The following is a 20935-nucleotide window of genomic DNA, read 5'->3' as shown; positions in this document are numbered from 1 at the left end:
TGTTGTTTTAGAGAATTTGGCAGTACATCCAAATGGCCTCACATGCCAGCCCAGGACCTCTACATCCGGGTTCTTCACATGTGGGATCATCTGAGACCAGCCACCCGGACAGGTGATGAAACTGTGGGTTTGCACAAACTGTCAGAAACTGTTCCAGGGAAGCTCATCTGCATGCTCGTTGTCCTCACCAGGGTCTTGACTGCAGTTCGGCGTCGTAAGCGACTTCAGTGGGCAAATGTTCACTTTCGATGGCCACTGGTACGCTGGAGAAGTGTGCTCTTCACGGATGAGTCCCAGTTTTAACTTTACCGGGCAATTAACAGATGTCAACGTTGTGAACAGAGTGCCCTATGGGGGATTTGGGGTGATGGTATGGGTAGGCATAAGCTACGGACAATGAACCCAATTGCATTTTAACGATGGCAGTTTGAATGCACAGAGATACTGTGACGAGATCCTGAGGCCCATTGTCGTGCCATTCATCCGCCGCCATCACCTCATGTTTCAGCATGATAATGCACAGTCCCATGTTGCAACGATCTGTACACAATTCTTGGAAACTGAAAATGTCCTAGTTCTTCCAAGGCCTGCATACTCACCAGACATGTCACGCATTGAGCATGTTTGGGATGCTCTGGATCAACGTGTATGATAGTGTGTTCCAGTTCCCGGCAATATTTAGCAATTTCACGCAGCCATTGAAGAGGAGTGGGACAACATTCCACAGGCCACTAACAACAGCCTGGTCAACTATATGTGAAGGAGATGTGTCACGCTGCATGAGGCAAATTGTGGTCACACCAGATACTTACAGTATTTTTTAAATCCATGCCCCTAACTTTTTTTAAAGGTATCTGTGACCAACAGTTGCATATCTGTATTCCCAGTCATGTGAAATCCATTGATTAGGGACTAATTTATTTATTTCAATTGACTGATTTCCTTATATGAACTGTAACTCAGTCACATCTTTGAAATTGTTGCATGTTGCATTTATATTTTTTGTTCAGTGCATTTGGCCCCAGGGAAGGAAAAAACAATGCAGGAGAATACATACAATCATTTTATCTGGAAGAGCCCTCAATTTCACTAATAATCCCCGCTTGATTGTACATTAAAAAAAAAAAATCAGGGATTATGTTATTATCCTTGCACATACACGCAAGCAAGCACGTAATACACATACACGTAAACAAATGACGAAACACACCTAAATACACTATGAAAGTACGTTCGTGGTTTGCTATGTCATCTAGAATGGAAAAGGAACCTACTAATGACACAACGCTGTAAAAGGGTTGACGTAAGTATTCAAACAACAAGATCTCCCAAAACTCAAGAGGTCTCTAGTTAGGCTTTCGGATGTAATAACTGAGGGTGGAAACTGACTCTTCAAATAATATAGATAAACAGAGAGGGTCTGTGAAAACAAGTCCCTATAAACCACACATTGGCCGTGTCCCATTACCCGTGGCCTACTCATAGTCTACTTGCGTTCGAAAGAAAGTTTTATGGTGTGTCAAATTTAGAAAATGTTAGACGCTTTAAATGCCACGATGTCATAGTCATTTCACGTTTCGTCTAGTACGAGTTCGCTACGTGCTATTGGGGGGGAAGAGAAACCTCTTTTCAGACCAACGTTGTGTTTGGCAACAGCTGATAATCAGATAAGGGGAAGAGTTGTACCAAAATGTATGAATGGTGGAAAACAACGCATTATAGATGAGGCATTTTCAGTATGAGTGAGCCTAGTATGTTGAAATGTGTTACTTATTGTATACATTTTTGCCAAACAGTATGTTGTAAATAGTAGGTAGTACGATTAGTCCACAGTGTTTTCGACTTTTTTGTCTTCAGCAAAACCAGAGAAACAGGTTTGAGTCTTTGGTACACAGGAACAAATGAACGCAATGGGTACGGCTGGCAAGCAATGCATATGGCAGATAGTCAGACCGAGGCAGAAGGCTTGCAGATATGTACACCTTTCTTGGACTCAAACACCCCCAAAAAATTGCTTTTTTAAGGAGGCATGGAAGCGACCGATCACGGACCACATAAATACTGGCCAGTAGCTCTCCCTCTCAAGACCCTTAGAGAAAGATATACATGGGTAATACGCTACATATGCTCAAGAATAATCCACGGAAGAATATATACTCCAGACCAGGAAAATGGTTTAGGCCTTTTGTATCAAAGTTCATAGCAAAGTTGACCCGCAGAAGCTCATGGATTTATTTCATTGATGATGTCACAGTCTGTCACAGTGGTTTCAGTACACACTAAGCTAAGCTCATTTCCTTGCTCTCCACCTGTTCAGTTTGACGAGGATCAGTTGAGTCTGCTTACTGTACGATTGGGAGAGCCGCCCTCTGCCCGAGGCTGATCCCCACAGCTATGTGGACTGCTCGTTCTGGCTCAGTGTCTTCCCTCCACCGTTCAGCAGGGCCGATGCACTGCGGCTCTTGGTGGGAGTACCGCTGCCGGAGCGGGAGAACTCGGTCAGGTCATGGAGTGATGGTTCTCTGTACATGGCAACTGGAAGAGAAAGAGGCAGAGAGGAGATCACGTTTGGTAAAGATAAAGTCTGGTTATCTGTATTATGCACAGTGTTGGGGAGTAGTAATTACATTTTGCTCCAGCTTGGTGGTAGTTGAACTACATTCAAATCTTGGTGGTGTTTACAGTAGTTAAATACTTTGTTTGCCATGAGGCGGTGTAGCTAACTACTGGAACTACGCACTACTTATTTTGCAAAAATAAAATATGGATAAAGTAGGCAAGAATTTCCTTTCTTTATCGGCATCGAAAGTAGTTTGGATGTAGTGAACTACTTTTTCAAAGTAACTTTAGTTAAGTAAACAATGTGTTTCTTAAGGGTCGCTTTAGTGTAACTTTACTTCTGCCGGTGTGAAGTAACCGGTAGCTTGGTAAACTATATTTCCAGAGTAGCTTCCCCAACACTGATTATGCTTTTGACAAACATTCTTCAGTAAAACGCCAAAATATACTAGGGCGAGTCTTTCTAACGAGCCACTTCAGGGTTCCCCCAATAGACTTCAACACAGATACACAAAGCCTCGCAGAAAAAGGCCCGCGTACCTTTCAGTGGTTTAGGGATGAAGTGGGCCGCTGGTTTATTCTTCTTCACATGGTTGCCCTTCATGATGACCCCCTCTTTATTGAGGCCAAGATACCAGGCCCTGCCTGACTGCTGCTGTCTGTAGATCATGGAGGAGTAGGTCACGTAGTAGTTCTCAAACACCGACTCCTTGAACTTACACTCTGGGGTGAAGTGCTCCTAAAGAGGGAGGCAGCGAAGAGAGAAAGACAGGAGTGGGAATGTGTGTATGTGAGAGATAAAATGAAGAGAGAGGAAACCGAGATGGACAGACAGAGAGAGAGAGAGAGAGAGAGAGAGAGAAAGAAAGAAAGCTCCACCTAGTTTCAGCCATTTCACTCTCACCTAGGCTATCCATTCATATCAAATGCCCATAGGGGAGTAAATGACGACAGAAGGGATGGAACAACTAACTGGAATGAAATCGGAATCGGTTCAAAGCGGCACAGAAGACTGAGCTGAAATGCAGTTGGGACCAATTCCATTTCTATGCTTGGGAACCTTTTACGCGCACAGCTTACAAGTCAGGATAGGACGGCCACACAGTGCCCGGCAGCAAATCTACAATGCGAAAACCTCAGTTGACTGATGAGCTGAATTGAACTCGCTTGCCATACTATGTGAATAAGCCTAGGATGGGAATCTCTGATTTTTGGAGCCACCATGAGCCATCCATCACTCTCACAGCTTGTTCAGATTGTGACTTTTAAACTGCACACTATGAAAACACTGACTCATTCAATTGCCAGACAAAGATCAATACTTTCATTGGTAAAGATCGATACAAAACCACATTCTGGCACGAGATATCCAGCGACACCGATGTTCATGGTGACCACACACACACATATACACGCACACGCACACACACGCACGCACACACGCACACATACACACACACACAAATGACTATACTATGCTTTAGGGAATTTAAATAAACATATTGAATCTAAATAAAGTGTTTGAAATTCAATATCCATCCAGATTGCTAAATAACCTTACCAAAACAACAACAACTTGAGAGGGTTAACATTAGCATTTCCATACTCATGTGTCTCCATGGTAACTTGCAACTCTTCCAGAATACAAACCAGCCCTCTCAATAAGATGCAGGTTACCAATGGGGACATAACAAATGGAACCAACTTGGGTTTTCACACCAACAAATGATTCTTAAATGTAATTAACATGGCAGTTAAGGTGACCTTCAATGTAATCAACTAGCTCAGTAACACAGGTAATTACTATACTGTGGTATACAGTGCATTCGGAAAGTATTCACAACCCTTGACTTTTTCCACATTTTGTTACATTACAGCCTTATTGTAAAAATGATTAAATTGCTTGTTTCCCTCATCAATCTACACACAATATCCCATAATGACAAAGCAAAAAACAGTTTTTTTTACATTTCTGCAAATGTATTAAAAATAAAAAACAGAAATATCACATTTACATAAGTATTCAGACCTTTTACTCAGTACTTTGTTGAAGCACCTTTGGCATTACTTGGGTCTTCTTGGGTAAGACGCTACAAGCTTGGCACACCTGTATTTGGGGAGTTTCTCCCATTCTTCTCTGCAGATCCTCTCAAGCTCTGTCAGGTTGGATGGGGAGCGTCTCTGCACAGCTTTTTTCAGGTCTATCCAGAGATGTTACATCGGGTTCAAGTCCGGGCTCTGGCTGGGCCACTCAAGGATATTCAGAGACGTGTCCCGAAGCCACTCCTGCGTTGTCTTGGCTGTGTGTTTAGCGTTATTGTCCTGTTGGAAGGTGAACCTTCGCCCCGGTCTGAGGTCCTGAGCGCTCTGGAGCAGGTTTTCATCAAGGATCTCGCTGTACTTTGCTCATCTTTCCCTCGATGCTGACTAGTCTCTCAGTCCCTGCCACTGAAAAACATCCCCACAGCATGATGCTGCCACCACCATGCTTCACCTTAGGGATGGTGCCAGGTTTCCTCCATACGTGACGCTTGGCAATCAGGCCAAATAGTTCAATCTTGGTTTCATCAAACCAGAGAATCTTGTTTCTCATGGTCTGAGAGTCCTTTAGGTGCCTTTTGGCAAACTCCAAGTGGGCAGTCATGTGCCTTTTAATGAGGAGTGGCTTCAGTCTGGCCACTCTACCATAAAGGCCTGATTGGTGGAGTGCTGCAGAGATGGTTGTCCTTCTGGGAGGTTCTCCCATCTCAACAGAGGAACTCTGGAGCTCTGTCAGAGTGACCATCGGGTTCGTGGTCACCTCCCTGACCAAGGCCCTTCTCCCCCGATTGCTCAGTTTGGCTGGACGGGTTATTATGTGTAGATTGATGAGGAAAAACATTTATTTAATACATTTTAGAATAAGGCTGTAATGTAACAAAATGTGGAAAAAGTCAAGGGGTCTGAATACTTTCCGAATGTACTGTACAACCTGTGTGTAGCGTGTAGGAGACCCAATGTTGTGGTTGGGAACAGGGGCGGAAATCCCGGGGGGGACGGGGGGGACACGACCCCCCCATCCTGGGAAAAATATGATTTGTCCCCCCCAATATATCACTGAAACATAACTATGTAATTTAAATAATATTAATAATACGCAATGAAAGCAATTGTGCTGATTATAGACACTTAATAGCACGTTTTTAAGTTTCAAAAGATTGCAACCCCCCCACCCTTTGCCTCACAATGGTTTGATCCACTGCCAGTTCCTTAGCTTGCTAGGTAACAGAGAGGTCGTATCTACTGTCTGAAAGGCACTCAATGAACGTAACTGACGTGAGGTTAATCCAGTCAATCGCGCACACACACTAGCTGAATATGCAGAGCTAGCACGCAAATATTAACTATTAAGCTAGCTAGTACCTATTCCATTTATGTGGCGTCGTCAAAGATGGAATCAGCATGCAGATGATGTAAATTAGTGCTTCAAAGTCCCTGTGATAAGGTTAGCGATAAACTGAAATCCAAACTGAACAGAACTACACTCTCTTCTACCATTGTCTTAAATATATTTAATGGTCTCGTTGCAAAAGCTAAATTGTCGCAAGTGAACTTTTATTTATTTTATTTCACCTTTATTTAACCCGGGTAGCAAAGATTATAGCAAACACCACTGAAACTGAATTGGTGCTCGCTAGCTTTGCAAATTCAGCTATTGTTGGAAGCCAGCCAATATGAAACAAACTATTAAAATTACAAAAGGTTGCAGCATATGTTGTGTAAATGGTGAACTCATACAGCTGTCAACTCTTGTCATTTTAATCCGTTTCACATTTGCTAGCTACCTTTTAGATCGAAGTCCAAATAGAATGATTGAAGATGATAGAAGCCCATCTCCTACTGTAAATAACCTACACACTGTGTGTGTAGCTAGCCAGCCAGCCAGGTAGAAAAATGGCAGAAAAATAAAAGACGGACATCAGAGTATTTTTCAGTACACCAAAACACATAGTAAGAACCCTAGTAGCCTAATATCTCAAAGACTAGTTGATAAAATGTTCATAAGAAAGAAATGAAATTCTAATGGAAATGTTTCACAATGATGTCATTAGGCAGAGCAGGCAACAGATGGCACACAGACAGCAGAGTTGGGGACAGATATGCAGGGACAGACTGGCAGAGACAGGGAGTCTCAGGTAAGTTTGTTGAGTCTTTGTTTGGCAACATTATGAAAGGTTCTCAATTTTTTTGACTTGTAAAATAGGAACATAATTGGAAAATGCCATGGATACCCCCACTCTCACCTTAAACTGGTGACTGAACTAAGATTTGTTAAAGGCAATGGTATTGCTGTTGTGATTAGTTGTGTAGTTTTGGGTACCGGTAGTTAGGAGTACGGCAAACACCTTATTTCTTTGGTTCCTCAATATACATTTACCATATTACAATGTAGGCTATGTGTTACAGCACTACTTTTGGTGTCCCCCTCAGGAATTGCTCTTGAGAGAATTTCATGTAATTGTCCCCTCCAAAGTTGATATCAGATTTTCGCCCCTGGTTGGGAAGGAAGGAGACTCACAGAGGTATACAGGAAGCCGTCGTTGTTCATGGCCAGGTAGAGTTTGGTCTGAACCCCCTGGATGGCCACAACTCGCAGCCCAACAGGAATGAGGTTGAACACAGCTGCAATGTGGAATACAAAAGAGAGAGGTATACTGTATAAGAGAAACATTATACTCAATATGTAATAGTGAAAATACAGCTGCAGGAAATGTTGAACAAAAAAGTCAAGCCTACATTTCTTCTTGAATTCTACATAACAATAATCTGAAATCAGCATGAATTAAAGGCAAAAACACCAGTCAAATGCACATCGTCCTACCATGGCTGTTGTCCTCGTCCTTGGTTCCATCGATGGTTCCATCAGCTTGCATCTGAAGGTAGAAGCCTGTGCGGCTGTACAGCCTCGTTACTATCCCCTTGAGCTGGGGCTCTGCGGCGATGACAGGGCAGAGCGGGAGAACGGGAGGAGAGGGAAGAGAGGAGGAGAGAAGAGATTGGACATATGCCAAGTCTATAGTCCAGCGCTACTCGTTTGCCACTGCTTCACAGTCAGTAGTAAACTTTCCGGGGAACCTCAGGCATCCCGCAGACATCACACTATGGCACAAACCCAGACAGTGTGATGGGTACCTGGGATCGTGGTGACGGGCCATGCAAAAAAAAAAAGAAGCTAATTCATCGATTCAAAAACAGGTGCACTAGCTTCCTGGATACGGTACAATGTATTTTGAATGTAATTCTTGTTTAGATGATAATTTCATGCACAACAGAAGCGTTGGAAGTGTGAAGGTGTTGTGCACTTCTCCGATAATAACACTGAATGTATTGCTGGTGTCTTAAGTGTTCGAGTGAGGTAATGAATTGATGAGTGCATGGACTTGCAGGATCACCAGAGTTTGATGGAATAGGTCGTCAAATAAGGTCTTTCTTATGCTATAACATCACCATTTGGACAGAGGTTCCATTACTCCAAGGTCTTCACATTTGAAAGTGTTGAGTGGTGTGATAGAAGTGGTGCTGTTGGTGTTCGTGGTGATGATCAGTGGTGTAGTGAAGGGTATACCGACTTATTTTTCAGTGGGCATTGCGTATACTCACTTCGTAGTCCCCACGATGCGTATCAAAGTAGTGTGGTGGAGGTACATGCCACATCAATTAATACGGCTGATGGAACAGATCACAATGTTTATCTTAAAATGTTGGTAAACTATTATTTGATCACATTTTAGGTGCAGCGGTAGTCCTATGTGCAAATGTTCCGAAATGCAATTTGCGGATAAATACTGTTCGAAAAATGCGCACTGCACATGTGAGCAGAAATTTAGAAAGAGGGGAGATCTAAAGATGCAACAACTATCATGGGATGCTAATATGACTAGGATAATGCCTTTGGCTGCTAGACAATGAAAGAAAGTGGAAAGAAAACCAATAGAACAGGAGAACTCATAATGAGGAAGTCTTTATAAAATAATTACCTCCATATATTCTATGGTGGGATTTTGGCTATAGGCTACTTTAAAGCAAGGTAAGACATGCCTCATAATATGAAGTAAAACATCCAGGTTTCAACATTTAAGGAACAGGAAAAATTGAACGATGGTGATGATAGGCCTAACCGGCTTCTGGTAGACGAAAAAGGCTTTCCCATAAACCTTCTCAATTAAATATTAAATAGCTACAAAGTAGCCTATGCCTACCTGGCAGAATGATATCATGATTATTTGCACCAATCCATTGGCATTTTTTTTGCAAACTCCATCTTATGTGCTACAGAAACACCACTAACCAAACAACAGTGCTAGGTGCCTGCACACTTGAATTAAAGGGTAACTACACTTAAAAATCTAAAATTCTTAGATTTTTCCCAAACCTCTAAAATGGTCTCCTGATGTGGTTTAAGGTTTGTTATCGACTTAGAACACCAAATGTTGTCGTTTTTTTCTATTAAAAAAGTGTGACTGAGACCAAAAACCTGAAGAAAATGGGAAAAATTCGAAACCTGTACATTTCTGACAGCCTCATTTATCTGTTTCAATAACAGGCCTACAATTAGCCCAATTGCACAGTACGGCTTGGGTTGGCCTGACTGTGAAAGACCAATATGGGATTGATCATTTTAGATCATTCAGAGTGTATATCACTGCTTCTCATAGAATTTCTCACACAGGGCACCTTTCCTTTCGCCGGGCTGACCGTTTGGGAAATGATTAGCAAAATGAAAGTATACCCACTTCTCCAGTCACCACTACACCGCTGATGATGATGATGGTTATGATGACCGTTTTTTTTGTGTTAAGTCGAAAGATCACACCTGGTCGCCTTATTCTCTTCCGTTTCTTAGAGCCAAAGAGTTTGACGCGTGAGAACACGTTCAGCTTGCTCGGTTTCTCACAGGGTCCCCTGTCCCCTGCTTTGCAATTATCCGGACTGCTTGCGCAGCGGCAGGCATTCGCCTTCTCCCGCTCCCTCGCCTGCCTCTTCTGCCGAATGAGGGAGCTGGCGATCGCCGCGGCCATAGCCAGCTTGGCGGCTTGGTGATGACAAAACGTCCCAGGAGAAAATTGGAGATCCTCCGCTCACCAAACAATGACTATTATCCAATGCAGTCTTTGTAGTATTGTTTTTAAGTCAACCAAATAATCCATGATAGCCTTCAAGTGTGTAATAAAATCATTATATTAGCCTACACATTTTAATTGTCAAAGCTGGAAAAGAAGATTTGGGATATTCCAAGCAGAAAAACCTTGGGCGCCTTCAGCTGTGAATCAACAGCTAGTCCCTCCAATTTATGCATTTGATTTGTTGTTGATCACCGCAGCTTCTCTTGCATGCACACAATGGCTGTGATGTGTCCGCTCTACGTGAGAAAAATGCAGTCCTCAAATTGTTTTTCAGTCAATAAAACAACTCTTGTCATAGTTATGTGTGCCGTTGATGCAGCAACCACAAGCAATCCTCTCCTCTGGGTTGGAGCCAATGCCACATACAGTATGGCTTACGGTAAAGGGAACCTGTTAAAGCCATGAGGTATAAAAATCATGTATGTTATGCTGTGAGGAGAGAGAGAGTCTAGCCTCATTTTGGTGCAGAGGTTCCCCTATTACCGTTCTCCTAGCAGCAGGATATTATGCTGGCTGCAAAAGCACAGATTTTTTATTTAAAAATAAGAGTCCCCCTGCAAAGACACGCTAAACTTTAGGAATATATATATATTTAGCACTCTAGTGCAGTACAAATGTTTTTCACAGCATTGCAACCACTTTAGAAGGTTTACACCAATACTGGTATGTTGAAAGCTATTGTGTAGACTATATTTAAAGAAATACACTTTTAATAGAATACATGTAACTGGAATTACTCAATAGAGTCTGCAAAACCTAAATTGGTCTGGGCAATGGGTTTAATACAGAGTGCTAGTGACTCCTTACTCCACCCTCTCCATACACTGTGTATGAATTACATATTGGCTTATATAGAAAAAACGATCCAATGTGCAGAGGTAAAAGGGGGATTGGGATTACTCAGTGGGGTCTGTAGAATCTATATATGGTGTTATTTCATGAGGAAATGCGATCTAAATACCCAGCAGCACTTTCTACTCCAACCAATCCATTGGTCCCCAGCAATTGCATTGGCTCATAAAGATATATCATATAGTTTATCTATATATGGTGCCATTTAATGGGGGACTGTGGTCTAAATACCCAGCAGCACTTTCTTCTCCTCCTCCTCAATGCACTGCAATTCATTGATGACGCTGTACTTGAAACACCGAAGACATTTTTGACTGTAGATAAAAAGTAGAGTACCTGTGTCGTAAAATGTGGGTCTGAAATGTATGAAGACTACCTCTATCAACAACCCCAAGTATTTCAAGTACTTAATATGAACATTGTAGGTGAAACCGCCTTACAATGATCTGGCGCTATCCATGGTCCTGAAGCCAATGCCTATATACACACAGAACTATTAACACTCAAAAAGCAAACACACCTTGCAAACATTTTATTCCAAATGAAAATCGTGTTTATTTAGAAGTTAAACGTAATGAATATCAACCAGGCTATTAGTACACAGTATAATCACGCTTTCAGAACAGCAATGGACACAATTATTTACAAGTTACAGGCCTTTATGTGTTGCTTATCTAACAAGGTTAGCAGTATACAGTAAAGGTCTATTAACTCGTTTTCAAAAACAATAACAGAGACAAGATCAGTTACAATTTATATTATGGCGATTGTCTGGGACGGTCAGCAAAGGCACGTTCTGAGTTTAAAGTGCATTACGTGAGACAAGCCACAATAACAGTCGAAAGAGAAAATATTCTGAGAAGCACTGCAATTGATTTAATAAAACGTGTCAGTTAATTCCCGGTCTAACACACTAGGATACGCTCATTCATTTCAGTCCCCCCATTTCATCAAATGTTTAGGCTAAATATGCATGGTCTAACACACTAGGATACGCTCATTCATTTCAGTCCCCCCATTTCGTCAAATGTTTAGGCTAAATATGCATGGTCTAACACACTCTATGATTGGTTTCAATCAATCATTGAATAAATAAACAAAATGAATGATGGGCACCGATATGGAAAATCTATATCGACATCAGTTGCGTTTTTTCGATTCAATATTGATATGTCGGTTTGTAGAATAATACATTGCTACTGTGTTGAATGTTCACTTTTCTGTATAGTCCAGACAAGCGCTTGTCCCATTGGGCCAGGTTTCTTATGGTGGCATAAGCCTACCTAAACAGGTTTAAATACAATGGGAACCCCATCCACAGTTGACTAAGTAGGCTAAGGAGCCTGTTTTAGTTTTAGTGTTCGTTTTTTAAAGAATGAGAAGCAGCCTGTGAGAAGGTCTGTTGGAGGGCATTGCGCATGCAGGAAGAGTTATGTAAGATTTTTTTTACAGAACACTGAAGAATAAACCAATATCACAATATGCCTTGCTCATATCGATATCAGACAATATCGGTATCACATCGACTTATCACAATTGGTGTCCACCACTACATTAAATAAATATCAAATGTATATTTAAATATAATTTCAGGGCAATTCGGACACTTTTCGACCTCATATGCAGGAAGGTAAAGGAACCCCTTTACAAACATATACTGGCTTAGAAGTCTATCCTTTGTTATGGCAAATGTTCATTTTATTCACCCTGGCATTAAATATACTGTAAATGGAGAATGTTATGGACTGTGACATTGATGTCTTCATGGCTGAATGAAAATGATGTTGAAAAGTGGTGGGCTTATATTTTGAAGGTTTCCTCATTACCATATAAAAGTGACGCCCTAATTTGTGCTGCTGGCAGAATACTAGTGGTTCCATTACTCCTTTCACCTCCCTAACTCTGCGGTATGAATTGTGCAATAGACAGGAGTCTTGTCCAAATTGATTAGGAGAAACAGGTAACTGAATATAAGCATCTTGACAGGCAAGGCATGAGACGCTGATCCAAAAACAATTCAAGAAAACGTTGTATCGTATAAATCCAGGGATATATATAGATAGCTCTGATGTCGCATATGTCCTCATCGCAAAAAGAATCAAGAGAGGGAGGTGTATCCAGCTGAGTGTTTTCTGCTAAGACTAACTTGTTTGCGGCAGATCATGCCTCATTCAGCTCCCTGTCCCCTCTCCAACAGGGATATGGTCATGTGATATGAATCTGAATAATATACTTTCCAAAGGGTTAATGAAATTGGTGCATTCCGATGCGCCGAGAACATAAACTGAAATGTCGTCGGATTCCTGAAGGACTATGGTATAGGTCTTCATCTTGAGGTAACATCTATCCAACGTCAATGCCTTGCCTGTCTTCACTCAGGTAACAACCACATCCGTCATCAGATTGAAATGCGTTTAAATTTAGTTGTGGCTTCGGATTTGGCGCCATATATCCTATAGGTCCTTTCATGTCAATGAAAGTTCGAGGATCAATGAGTGGCGCCTCCTAGTTTTATTTGGATGAATAATTAAAGAATAACCAATCATATTCTTCGATTGCGATTTAATGAGATCTAATGTGAAATAAAATGTCCACGCAGGCTAGTATAATTTTCCCCTATAACTTTCTTTGTATTTGGATTAAAGATTTCAATCAAATTACAACCCCACTTTAAAGCCCTTTAGTTGCTTGATTCGTGGTATAAATCTAGGTTTATACTAGTGGCACTGTTGTTTTGACTTTCTGTTTACGTTCCTCTGGTGTTCAATTGCCCTCTCTAAGGCCCTTAACACAGATCATTTCTTCAATTGCGTCACCTGCAGTTCATAGAGAATCACTCACTTAGAATCACCTAATTCTTGCCTTCTCTTATCAACAGTAAAATAACATTCTCACCCATACCAACAACAACGGGTAAACTGTGAATAGATACATTTTTTAACATCAAATATCGCAGGAAAGCAACAAAATGTCAAAATGTCAAAGCGTCATTTATAACTTCAGCACCTTGGAAAGGGAGTGTCACTTAGGACTTCAGTACCTTGGACAGGGAGCTTCACTTAACTTTAGCACCTTGGACAGCGCAAACGTACACTACTATTTCTATGAAACACCTACTCAATTATATTTGACAGGGAATGTCACTACATTAGCACCGTGTGCAAAAACGTCACAAGATCAGCACCAGGGACAGGGATGTTACCTCTGAGCTCAGCACCATAGACAGGGACCGTTAGTCTAAGATCAGCACCGTGGACAGCACTCATACTCACAACAGGCACTCCAGGAGGGGCAAACTACTTCAACCTACAGTATGCAACAAGAGGATTAGGCTATGTCGGCTCAGTACACTCTTAGAAAGGAAGGTGCTATCTAGAACCTAAAAGGGTTCTGCGGCTGTCCCCATAGGATAACCCTTTGATGAACACATTTTGGTTCCAGGTAAAACCCTTTTGGTTCCACATAGAACCTTTTTGGGTTCCATGAAGAACCCTTTCCACAGAGTCTACATGGAACCCAAAAGGGTTCTACCTGGAACCAAAAATGGTTCTCCCATGGGGACAGCCGAAGAACCCTTTTGGAACCCTTTTTGCTAAGAGTGTGGGCTATGCCTAATATTTTATTGAATGGGAAAAGTACGACACTTTTTAGCTAAATCGGGGCCTCCTCCCCACCAAAACATTTTTTTTCTATTTTATTTTAAAAACACAAAGATTATTCTATATTTTAACAATAAAACGTATTTAAACGAGCGTACCTGATGCTGATCTCCGCAGAGGGAAAGTCATGCTTCGCCAAGGAAGAGTCCTTTGTTGATGTTTCAGCACTTCCCCGATATGCACAGTGAAAGGGAAGAGGACTTTCCGAAGTTTAAACCGACAATTCTCAAAGGCATTCCATCCATTAAATCTGTGCACGTGGTTGTGATAGGAGATCATTATAGAGCATTAGTTGGCCATTATTATGACTTTAGAAACGCTCGTTATTGATTTATCCCAAGGTATCGCTGATCGGGGGAAAAAAACATGCATTACTGAGCCACTGTAGCCTACGCTGATGTGCAGGAAGGTAAGGGAACCATTTTACAAACATAACATGGCATATACTGGCTTGGAAGTCTATCCTTTGTTATGGCAAATGTTCATTTTATTCACCTTGGCATTAAACATACTGTAAATTGTGAATGTTATGGACTGTGACATTGATGTCTTCATAGCTGAATTGATCTAAACATCAAATAGATCGCAGGTATCCATTACATAGACTACAACACTCCCACAATAGACGTGGAAAGAAAGGGGACGCCAAGCAATCCACTCCCCTTAAAGATGGATTCTGCAGTAGGGGGGAACAGAGCCACTTTCTGCCCCACAGCAGTTGTAATAGTTTTTGTTGTTGTTGATGAAGCAGAGGTGGGGAGCGCTGGGGGAACGTTGCGCATCATGGCAAACAAAATGCACAGTACATATATGCTTCTGTTCTATTGCACGTGTTCATTGTTTGCAGTAACTTCTTTGTTGTTGTAATATCGCAAACGAATGTGGCAGTTTCACCGTTAAGGATTGCAGCTTTAAAGATTTTACTAGCAACTCATTAAATCCAGAAGTAATAAGGAAGTCTTATTAGGCCTACAGCTCGGGACAATTATATTAACATGCTCTTTCTTCCTGTTACGACCCAGATGGTCGTCATCGTGGTGACTAAGAGGCCAACGGTTTTGCATTAGAGAAAAAATCAAATGAAAAAAGATCTTTCAATAATTAGAATTAGTCATAATTAGTGCGGGGAGTAGGCTATATAGTATATAAACTACAATATGTAAGATGCAGTCATATAACGACCCTGTCTATCATTAGGTAACTCTATTATAAAGTCTAACTGACCACAAACATAAACATTTCCACAGTCATTGGGGAAAACTTCAATGTAGACACAATGGCCAGCTTCCCGGGAAACCATTTCCAATGATCTCTACCGTTAAACTATGGTTTAACTTCATCTCAGGGCAGGGGCGTTCTTTTCCAATCCAATTCAAATTCTTTAGTCTACAGATTGTATTTTCAAGGTAGGCTATAAGGACACCAGCATACCAGGTATGCCCTCTTACGTGCAGATTACAAACCGGTGGTAACTTATCTCTGTTGAGTTGTCACTCTTTACACTTGAACACTCTCCACTAGATGGAGCCAAATGAAAGTCAAATCATTTAGGAGTGAGTGAGGCTCCCAGGGTCCGTATTCATAAAGTGGGTCAGAGTATAAGTACTGATCTAGGATCTCTGACACGCTTTATGTACAGACGAAAATGTGGTCCAAGACATCATCACCTACTACTTCTCCCATGAAGGAAAAAAGCATTAAAGGTTTACTGTGGTGCATCAAGGCTGCGGGTGGGTTCCAATTCCGTGGAAAAGCACATCATAATCCTGTTGAATGACATCAACATGCCATTCAAAGGACAACTGAATTCGAGCAAAACCCAAAGATCTATATCAAAAAGCCAAACCAGGTGCAAACATAACATTTTCATGGACAAACCCTCAGGAGAGATTTCTCTTCCCATTCTGATGGCTTGCTTCAATCGACAGCAGAAGATTTTGTAACACGTATTACGGCAGGGGGACTCAATAATCACCACATCCACAGATCGGCTAGAATCCTGCCGTAACAGAACATAATCCAGGGTATTTAATATCATACCATAAAATAAGTTAGATTGTGTGCACCAACAATACACACACTGGAAACACACAGTAAGACATGGATTTATATAACCCTCTCTCACCAGAGACAGCAGAATATCCTGCAAGATAAAGGAAGAACACAAATGTTCATTATCGTTTTGCCCGAGCATCTTTCTTCTGGAGGTAATGCACACCATTTGGCCTGGATAATTGCGACTAGGCACTGCCAGTACTCAGGATGAGTGACTGTGCCGCCAAGACACATGTCGATGGGCTCCTGTCGTGTGTAAGCCTGTGGCGAAGGAGATTGGACGGAGGGTTTTTGGTGTAAATGTAATTTAAACGTCTTCAATAAAAGCCTTTTTTGATACCTCTACTTTTTCCATACAAAATTTGCTTTGTATTTTGGATAAATGATCAGTTGGCATAAATGAATACGTTGAAACGGTATCAATCAGAATCAAAAATATATGCATGTAGTTCAATTGCGGCGAGTTACATTATCTCCAGCTTCCTACACTTTAATACTGATGATAAACTGTCAGGATAGATATGTTAGTGTCCACAAATGATCAGTGGGCGGTGAGAGACGGCAGTCTTGCAGCCCTAGGGTCTGCTGTGGCTATGGGCAGAGACAGACCTCCATCTGCCGAATAACAATCTACAATAATGTGGCTCACGCTGTCACAATTGACAGTCACTTGTGTTCATGTCTAAAGCATAGAACAGGGCTTTAAAGCAACAATTCATATGGGACAAAAAAAATATAAAAACATTTGTTTATACAAGGTGTTGGGGCCTGAAACACAACACGAAACAGCCCTTTGACAGTAGAAAATCCAGTAAAAAAATCCAATATGTATGTTGAGCTGAAACATTACGGGAGATCCCCACCTTTACTATCCTTTAAGGAAAAAGGCAATTGAAAGTTCCATCATCTCAACTTGCAAATCCTTATGTTATCAACCGTTCCGTTGCTTTATCTGCACTTTATTTAACCTCCTTAATTCACATGATTTTATGAACGTTGAATTACTTTGTGTTTACAGTCCACACTAGCTTAATCCGCTGCATAGTCTAAAAATACAAGATCCTTTGGGGTCCTTAGAAATTGGCTAAATGACATCTAACCTTCTACCAGAGAAAGAGAGAGAGTGTGAGAGAAAGAGAGAGAGAGAGAGAGAGTGCAGAGATGTTTTGTTGTACCCTTACCAGATAACTGTTTTGACTTATCCTTACTCTGAGTAGCTACAATTACCTGGAGTCTCTGAGATGCCCACCTAGGCTACTATTTAGTCATTCTAGTCATGTGAATGCTATGAATGAACCATTGTTTTTCTAATGTATGAATATGATGTTATTGTGAGAGCTCTTGGTCTAAATCCTGTTAGGTCTACTCCCTGTAGAGGTCTACTCAATGAATTATATATGCACTAGATGACTTCTAAGGGGCGCTGTGTTGAAGCCACCGTGCCTCCATCTTGGCACTCCCCCACAGTGTAAAAATATGTTGGAAGCTAATAGAAATGCATTTATTAACGTCTACATTCGTTTTGCCACATTTATTCTATTACAGACAACTTATTGCAAACTTAAAAATACAAAAGGGAAAAATTTATACAAATATTTTCCTTATAGTATATTTTTTAGAGATGACTAATTTTACTGTCCCCACTACAACAAAAAAATACTTAATTATATTAACTGGGGAGTGCCAACATGGCCGACCGGTGGCTTCAAAGCCTCAATGGCCAATCCATAGAATCAGCAATTCAGGGTTTATATACATCATTTGGTGTACTCCCTGTAGTGAAAGCGGTGAGAACTCGCGGTCTACTGCCTCCTTTGTCTCCATGGCAATTTAATTTTTCCCAGCTTCCATTGCGGCGTTTCCCGCGGAGATTCTGTTCATGACATTAATATTTGTCCAGAAGGCGCACCTCGCAGTGAACCACCATAACCTCTCCACTACGCACTACGGTTGTCATAACAGACTGGGTGTCTGTCTCGCGTTTCTCGCCCCTACTGCTAAAAATCCACGCACACGGCATATTCTGCTTAGCCTACACTATTTACATTTCTATCAAGTCGTTTCTCCTTGTTATTTGCATATCGGGTCGACTGTGTGTAGGTAACCTTGACAATAGTCCAAATCCGTTGTGATATTATATTGCTGAATTAGTTTAGTTAAAAGATAATTAACCGACTTAATGTTAAACCCCTACATCACAGTGGAAGTGACATAAAGCATTCCTAAAGGCTATACATTCTGACATTTAGGTAGGCTGATCACTCACCTCTGGTTGCATGTTCCTTTTCCTCTTTTGTCACTTGTTTCGCCGTCTTTGCACTCATAGAGCCGTCTTGGTAAATCGCACAATGAAGCTTCAACCCAGCAGAACAACGCCACACTGGTTCTCCTTCGAATTACAACAGTATGTAAAGCGGTTTCAGATTTTTTTTAATCATCAAGTGGGGCTCTGTGGCACAAAAACACCAAGGATAAGCTACTCGACCGTAGGCTACTGGTCGTTTAGCCAGGGAGTCTGCTAACTTGATTTATTGAGAGAGGTAATATATAAAACATAATTTACTATGTGAACTCAGTGTCCAATAAAACACGTAATCTTAGTGTAATCTTAAATGAGATATTTTCAGCATTGTTATAAACCACAGTTCCATACTCAGACCACTCCGCCACGTTTTTGCAAGCAAAGCAAAACTGCCATGACCGAGACATACACACATTGGTATAAACGATCATATGTTTTAAAGGTGTCAAATTGATAGCAGGTGATACAAAATTGCAAGTGAACGGAGGTAGTTTACCAAGATTGAGTAACCTCCCTCCTTGTCCTTCCACAAGAACAGACAACGCCGCCCCCACTCAGCCACACAGGTCCAGCGCCTGCGAGACTCTGAAGAACTCTATCCGAGACTCAAGATTCCAAGGTGCCAACTTCACCGTGCAAGTGCCAAGTTGTTTCAAGAGATTTCATTGAAACAAAACAGTCAAAATGAATTAAACTACATTTAAATCATCTGAAATGCATTAAATACTCCCCGTATTTGTATTATCACTCCCAATACAGGCAGTAGCCTCTTCCAAAAAGGACTTCAATAACGCCTAATCATCATCCTCATCATCATCGTGATCAGAATCATCATCATCGTCATCATCATCAACACATCTGTCATACTTCTTCGTTTCAGGTTGTTGTGATTATCACGACTACGAATGCTTATATAATCAAAAGTATTTAGTGGTAAACCTGCTTAGAACATTTTATTATCTTCATCTTGGCTTTCTTTTGTGTCATTAGGGACTTTCTGAGGTCCATTTAGTTATTTTACTAACGAACTAATCAAGACTAACTGGCTCAAAACTACAGCCTACAAGATTTAGGGCAGAGTAGATTGACTGGGTTTTTAAAATCTGTTATAAATCAACGCTGGCCTGCTGTTGACAAACTGCTCTGGCATAAGGCTAACTGACTTTTTTGGGGGGAGATCCGAGTTATTTTATAGTATTTTTTTGGACAGGACAGATGTAAGTACAGATGGGGAGACAGATATTAGAGAGGGTTACATAAAGTGGTTAAGGGCACAGACAGTCAGCAAAGGGGGCATATGTGATCCATAATCCGGACCAGACTTCAGCACATGGATAAGATTTTTCAATGAGATTATTGTATATAAAATCTTATAGGATTCTATCCTATAGGAGTCCAATAGGACTGGTTCCAAAATCTAATACGATTTTTCTATTGGATTCTAATTGCATTCTAATTGGATACTTGTATTTGAATCCTATAGTATCCTATAGGATTTCAATGTTTTTTCTCCTATAGGATTTAAATACATTTTGTTGATGGGAATTGTATATACACTGCTCAAAAATGAAGGGAACACTTAAACAACACAATGTAACTCCAAGTCAATCACACTTCTGTGAAATCAAACTGTCCACTTAGGAAGCAACAGTTCTTATGCTTCCTGGCTGATGTTTTGGTCACTTTTGAATGCTGGCGGTGCTTTCACTCAAGTGGTAGCATGAGACGGAGTCTACAACCCACACAAGTGGCTCAGGTAGTGCAGCTCAACCAGGATGGCACATCAATGCGAGCTGTGCCAAGAAGGTTTGCTGTGTCTGTCAGCGTAGTGTCCAGAGCATGGAGGCGCTACCAGGAGACAGGCCAGTACATCAGGAGACGTGGAGGAGGCCGTAGGAGGGCAACAACCCAGCAGCAGGACCGCTACCTCCGCCTTTGTGCAAGGAGGAGCAGGAGGAGCACTGCCAGAGCCCTGCAAAATGACCTCCAGCAGGCCACAAATGTGTATGTGTCTGCTCAAACGCTCAGAAACAGACTCCATGAGGGTGGTATGAGGGCCCGACGTCCACAGGTGGGGGTTGTGCTTTACAGCCCAACACCGTGCAGGACGTTTGGCATTTGCCAGAGAACACCAAGATTGGCAAATTCGCCACTGGCGCCCTGTGCTCTTCACAGATGAAAGCAGGTTCACACTGAGCACGTGTGACAGACGTGACAGAGTCTGGAGACGCCGTGGAGAACGTTCTGCTGCCTGCAACATCCTCCAGCATGACCGGTTTGGCGGTGGGTCAGTCATGGTGTGGGGTGGCATTTCTTTGGGGGGCCGCACAGCCCTCCATGTGCTC

General features: G+C 41.6%; 1 protein-coding gene across 4 annotated transcripts; it reads right to left on the bottom strand.

Annotated features, from left to right (window-relative positions):
* Window positions 1-573: 573 nt before the first annotated feature.
* LOC115154848 (fibroblast growth factor 13) lies at window positions 574-19217 on the bottom strand. Of its 4 annotated transcripts, XM_029701511.1 has the most exons (6): window positions 19087-19217; window positions 18555-18677; window positions 7421-7531; window positions 7118-7221; window positions 3100-3298; window positions 574-2535 (listed from the first exon to the last, which is right to left on the bottom strand). In XM_029701511.1, the coding sequence occupies exons 2-6, from the start codon at window positions 18610-18612 to the stop codon at window positions 2393-2395; spliced, it is 615 nt and encodes a 204-aa protein (XP_029557371.1). In that variant the 5' UTR covers window positions 18613-18677; window positions 19087-19217; the 3' UTR covers window positions 574-2392. The 4 variants fall into 4 exon arrangements, with proteins under 4 accessions (XP_029557371.1, XP_029557372.1, XP_029557370.1 ...); XM_029701512.1 differs by lacking the exons at window positions 18555-18677; window positions 19087-19217 and adding an exon at window positions 16112-16426; XM_029701510.1 differs by lacking the exons at window positions 18555-18677; window positions 19087-19217 and adding an exon at window positions 14332-14580.
* Window positions 19218-20935: the final 1718 nt, after the last annotated feature.

Source organism: Salmo trutta, chromosome 19 (genome assembly GCF_901001165.1).
Source record: "Salmo trutta chromosome 19, fSalTru1.1, whole genome shotgun sequence".
Taxonomy (NCBI): Eukaryota; Metazoa; Chordata; class Actinopteri; order Salmoniformes; family Salmonidae; genus Salmo; species Salmo trutta.
This window is presented reverse-complemented; position numbering and strand designations above follow the sequence as displayed.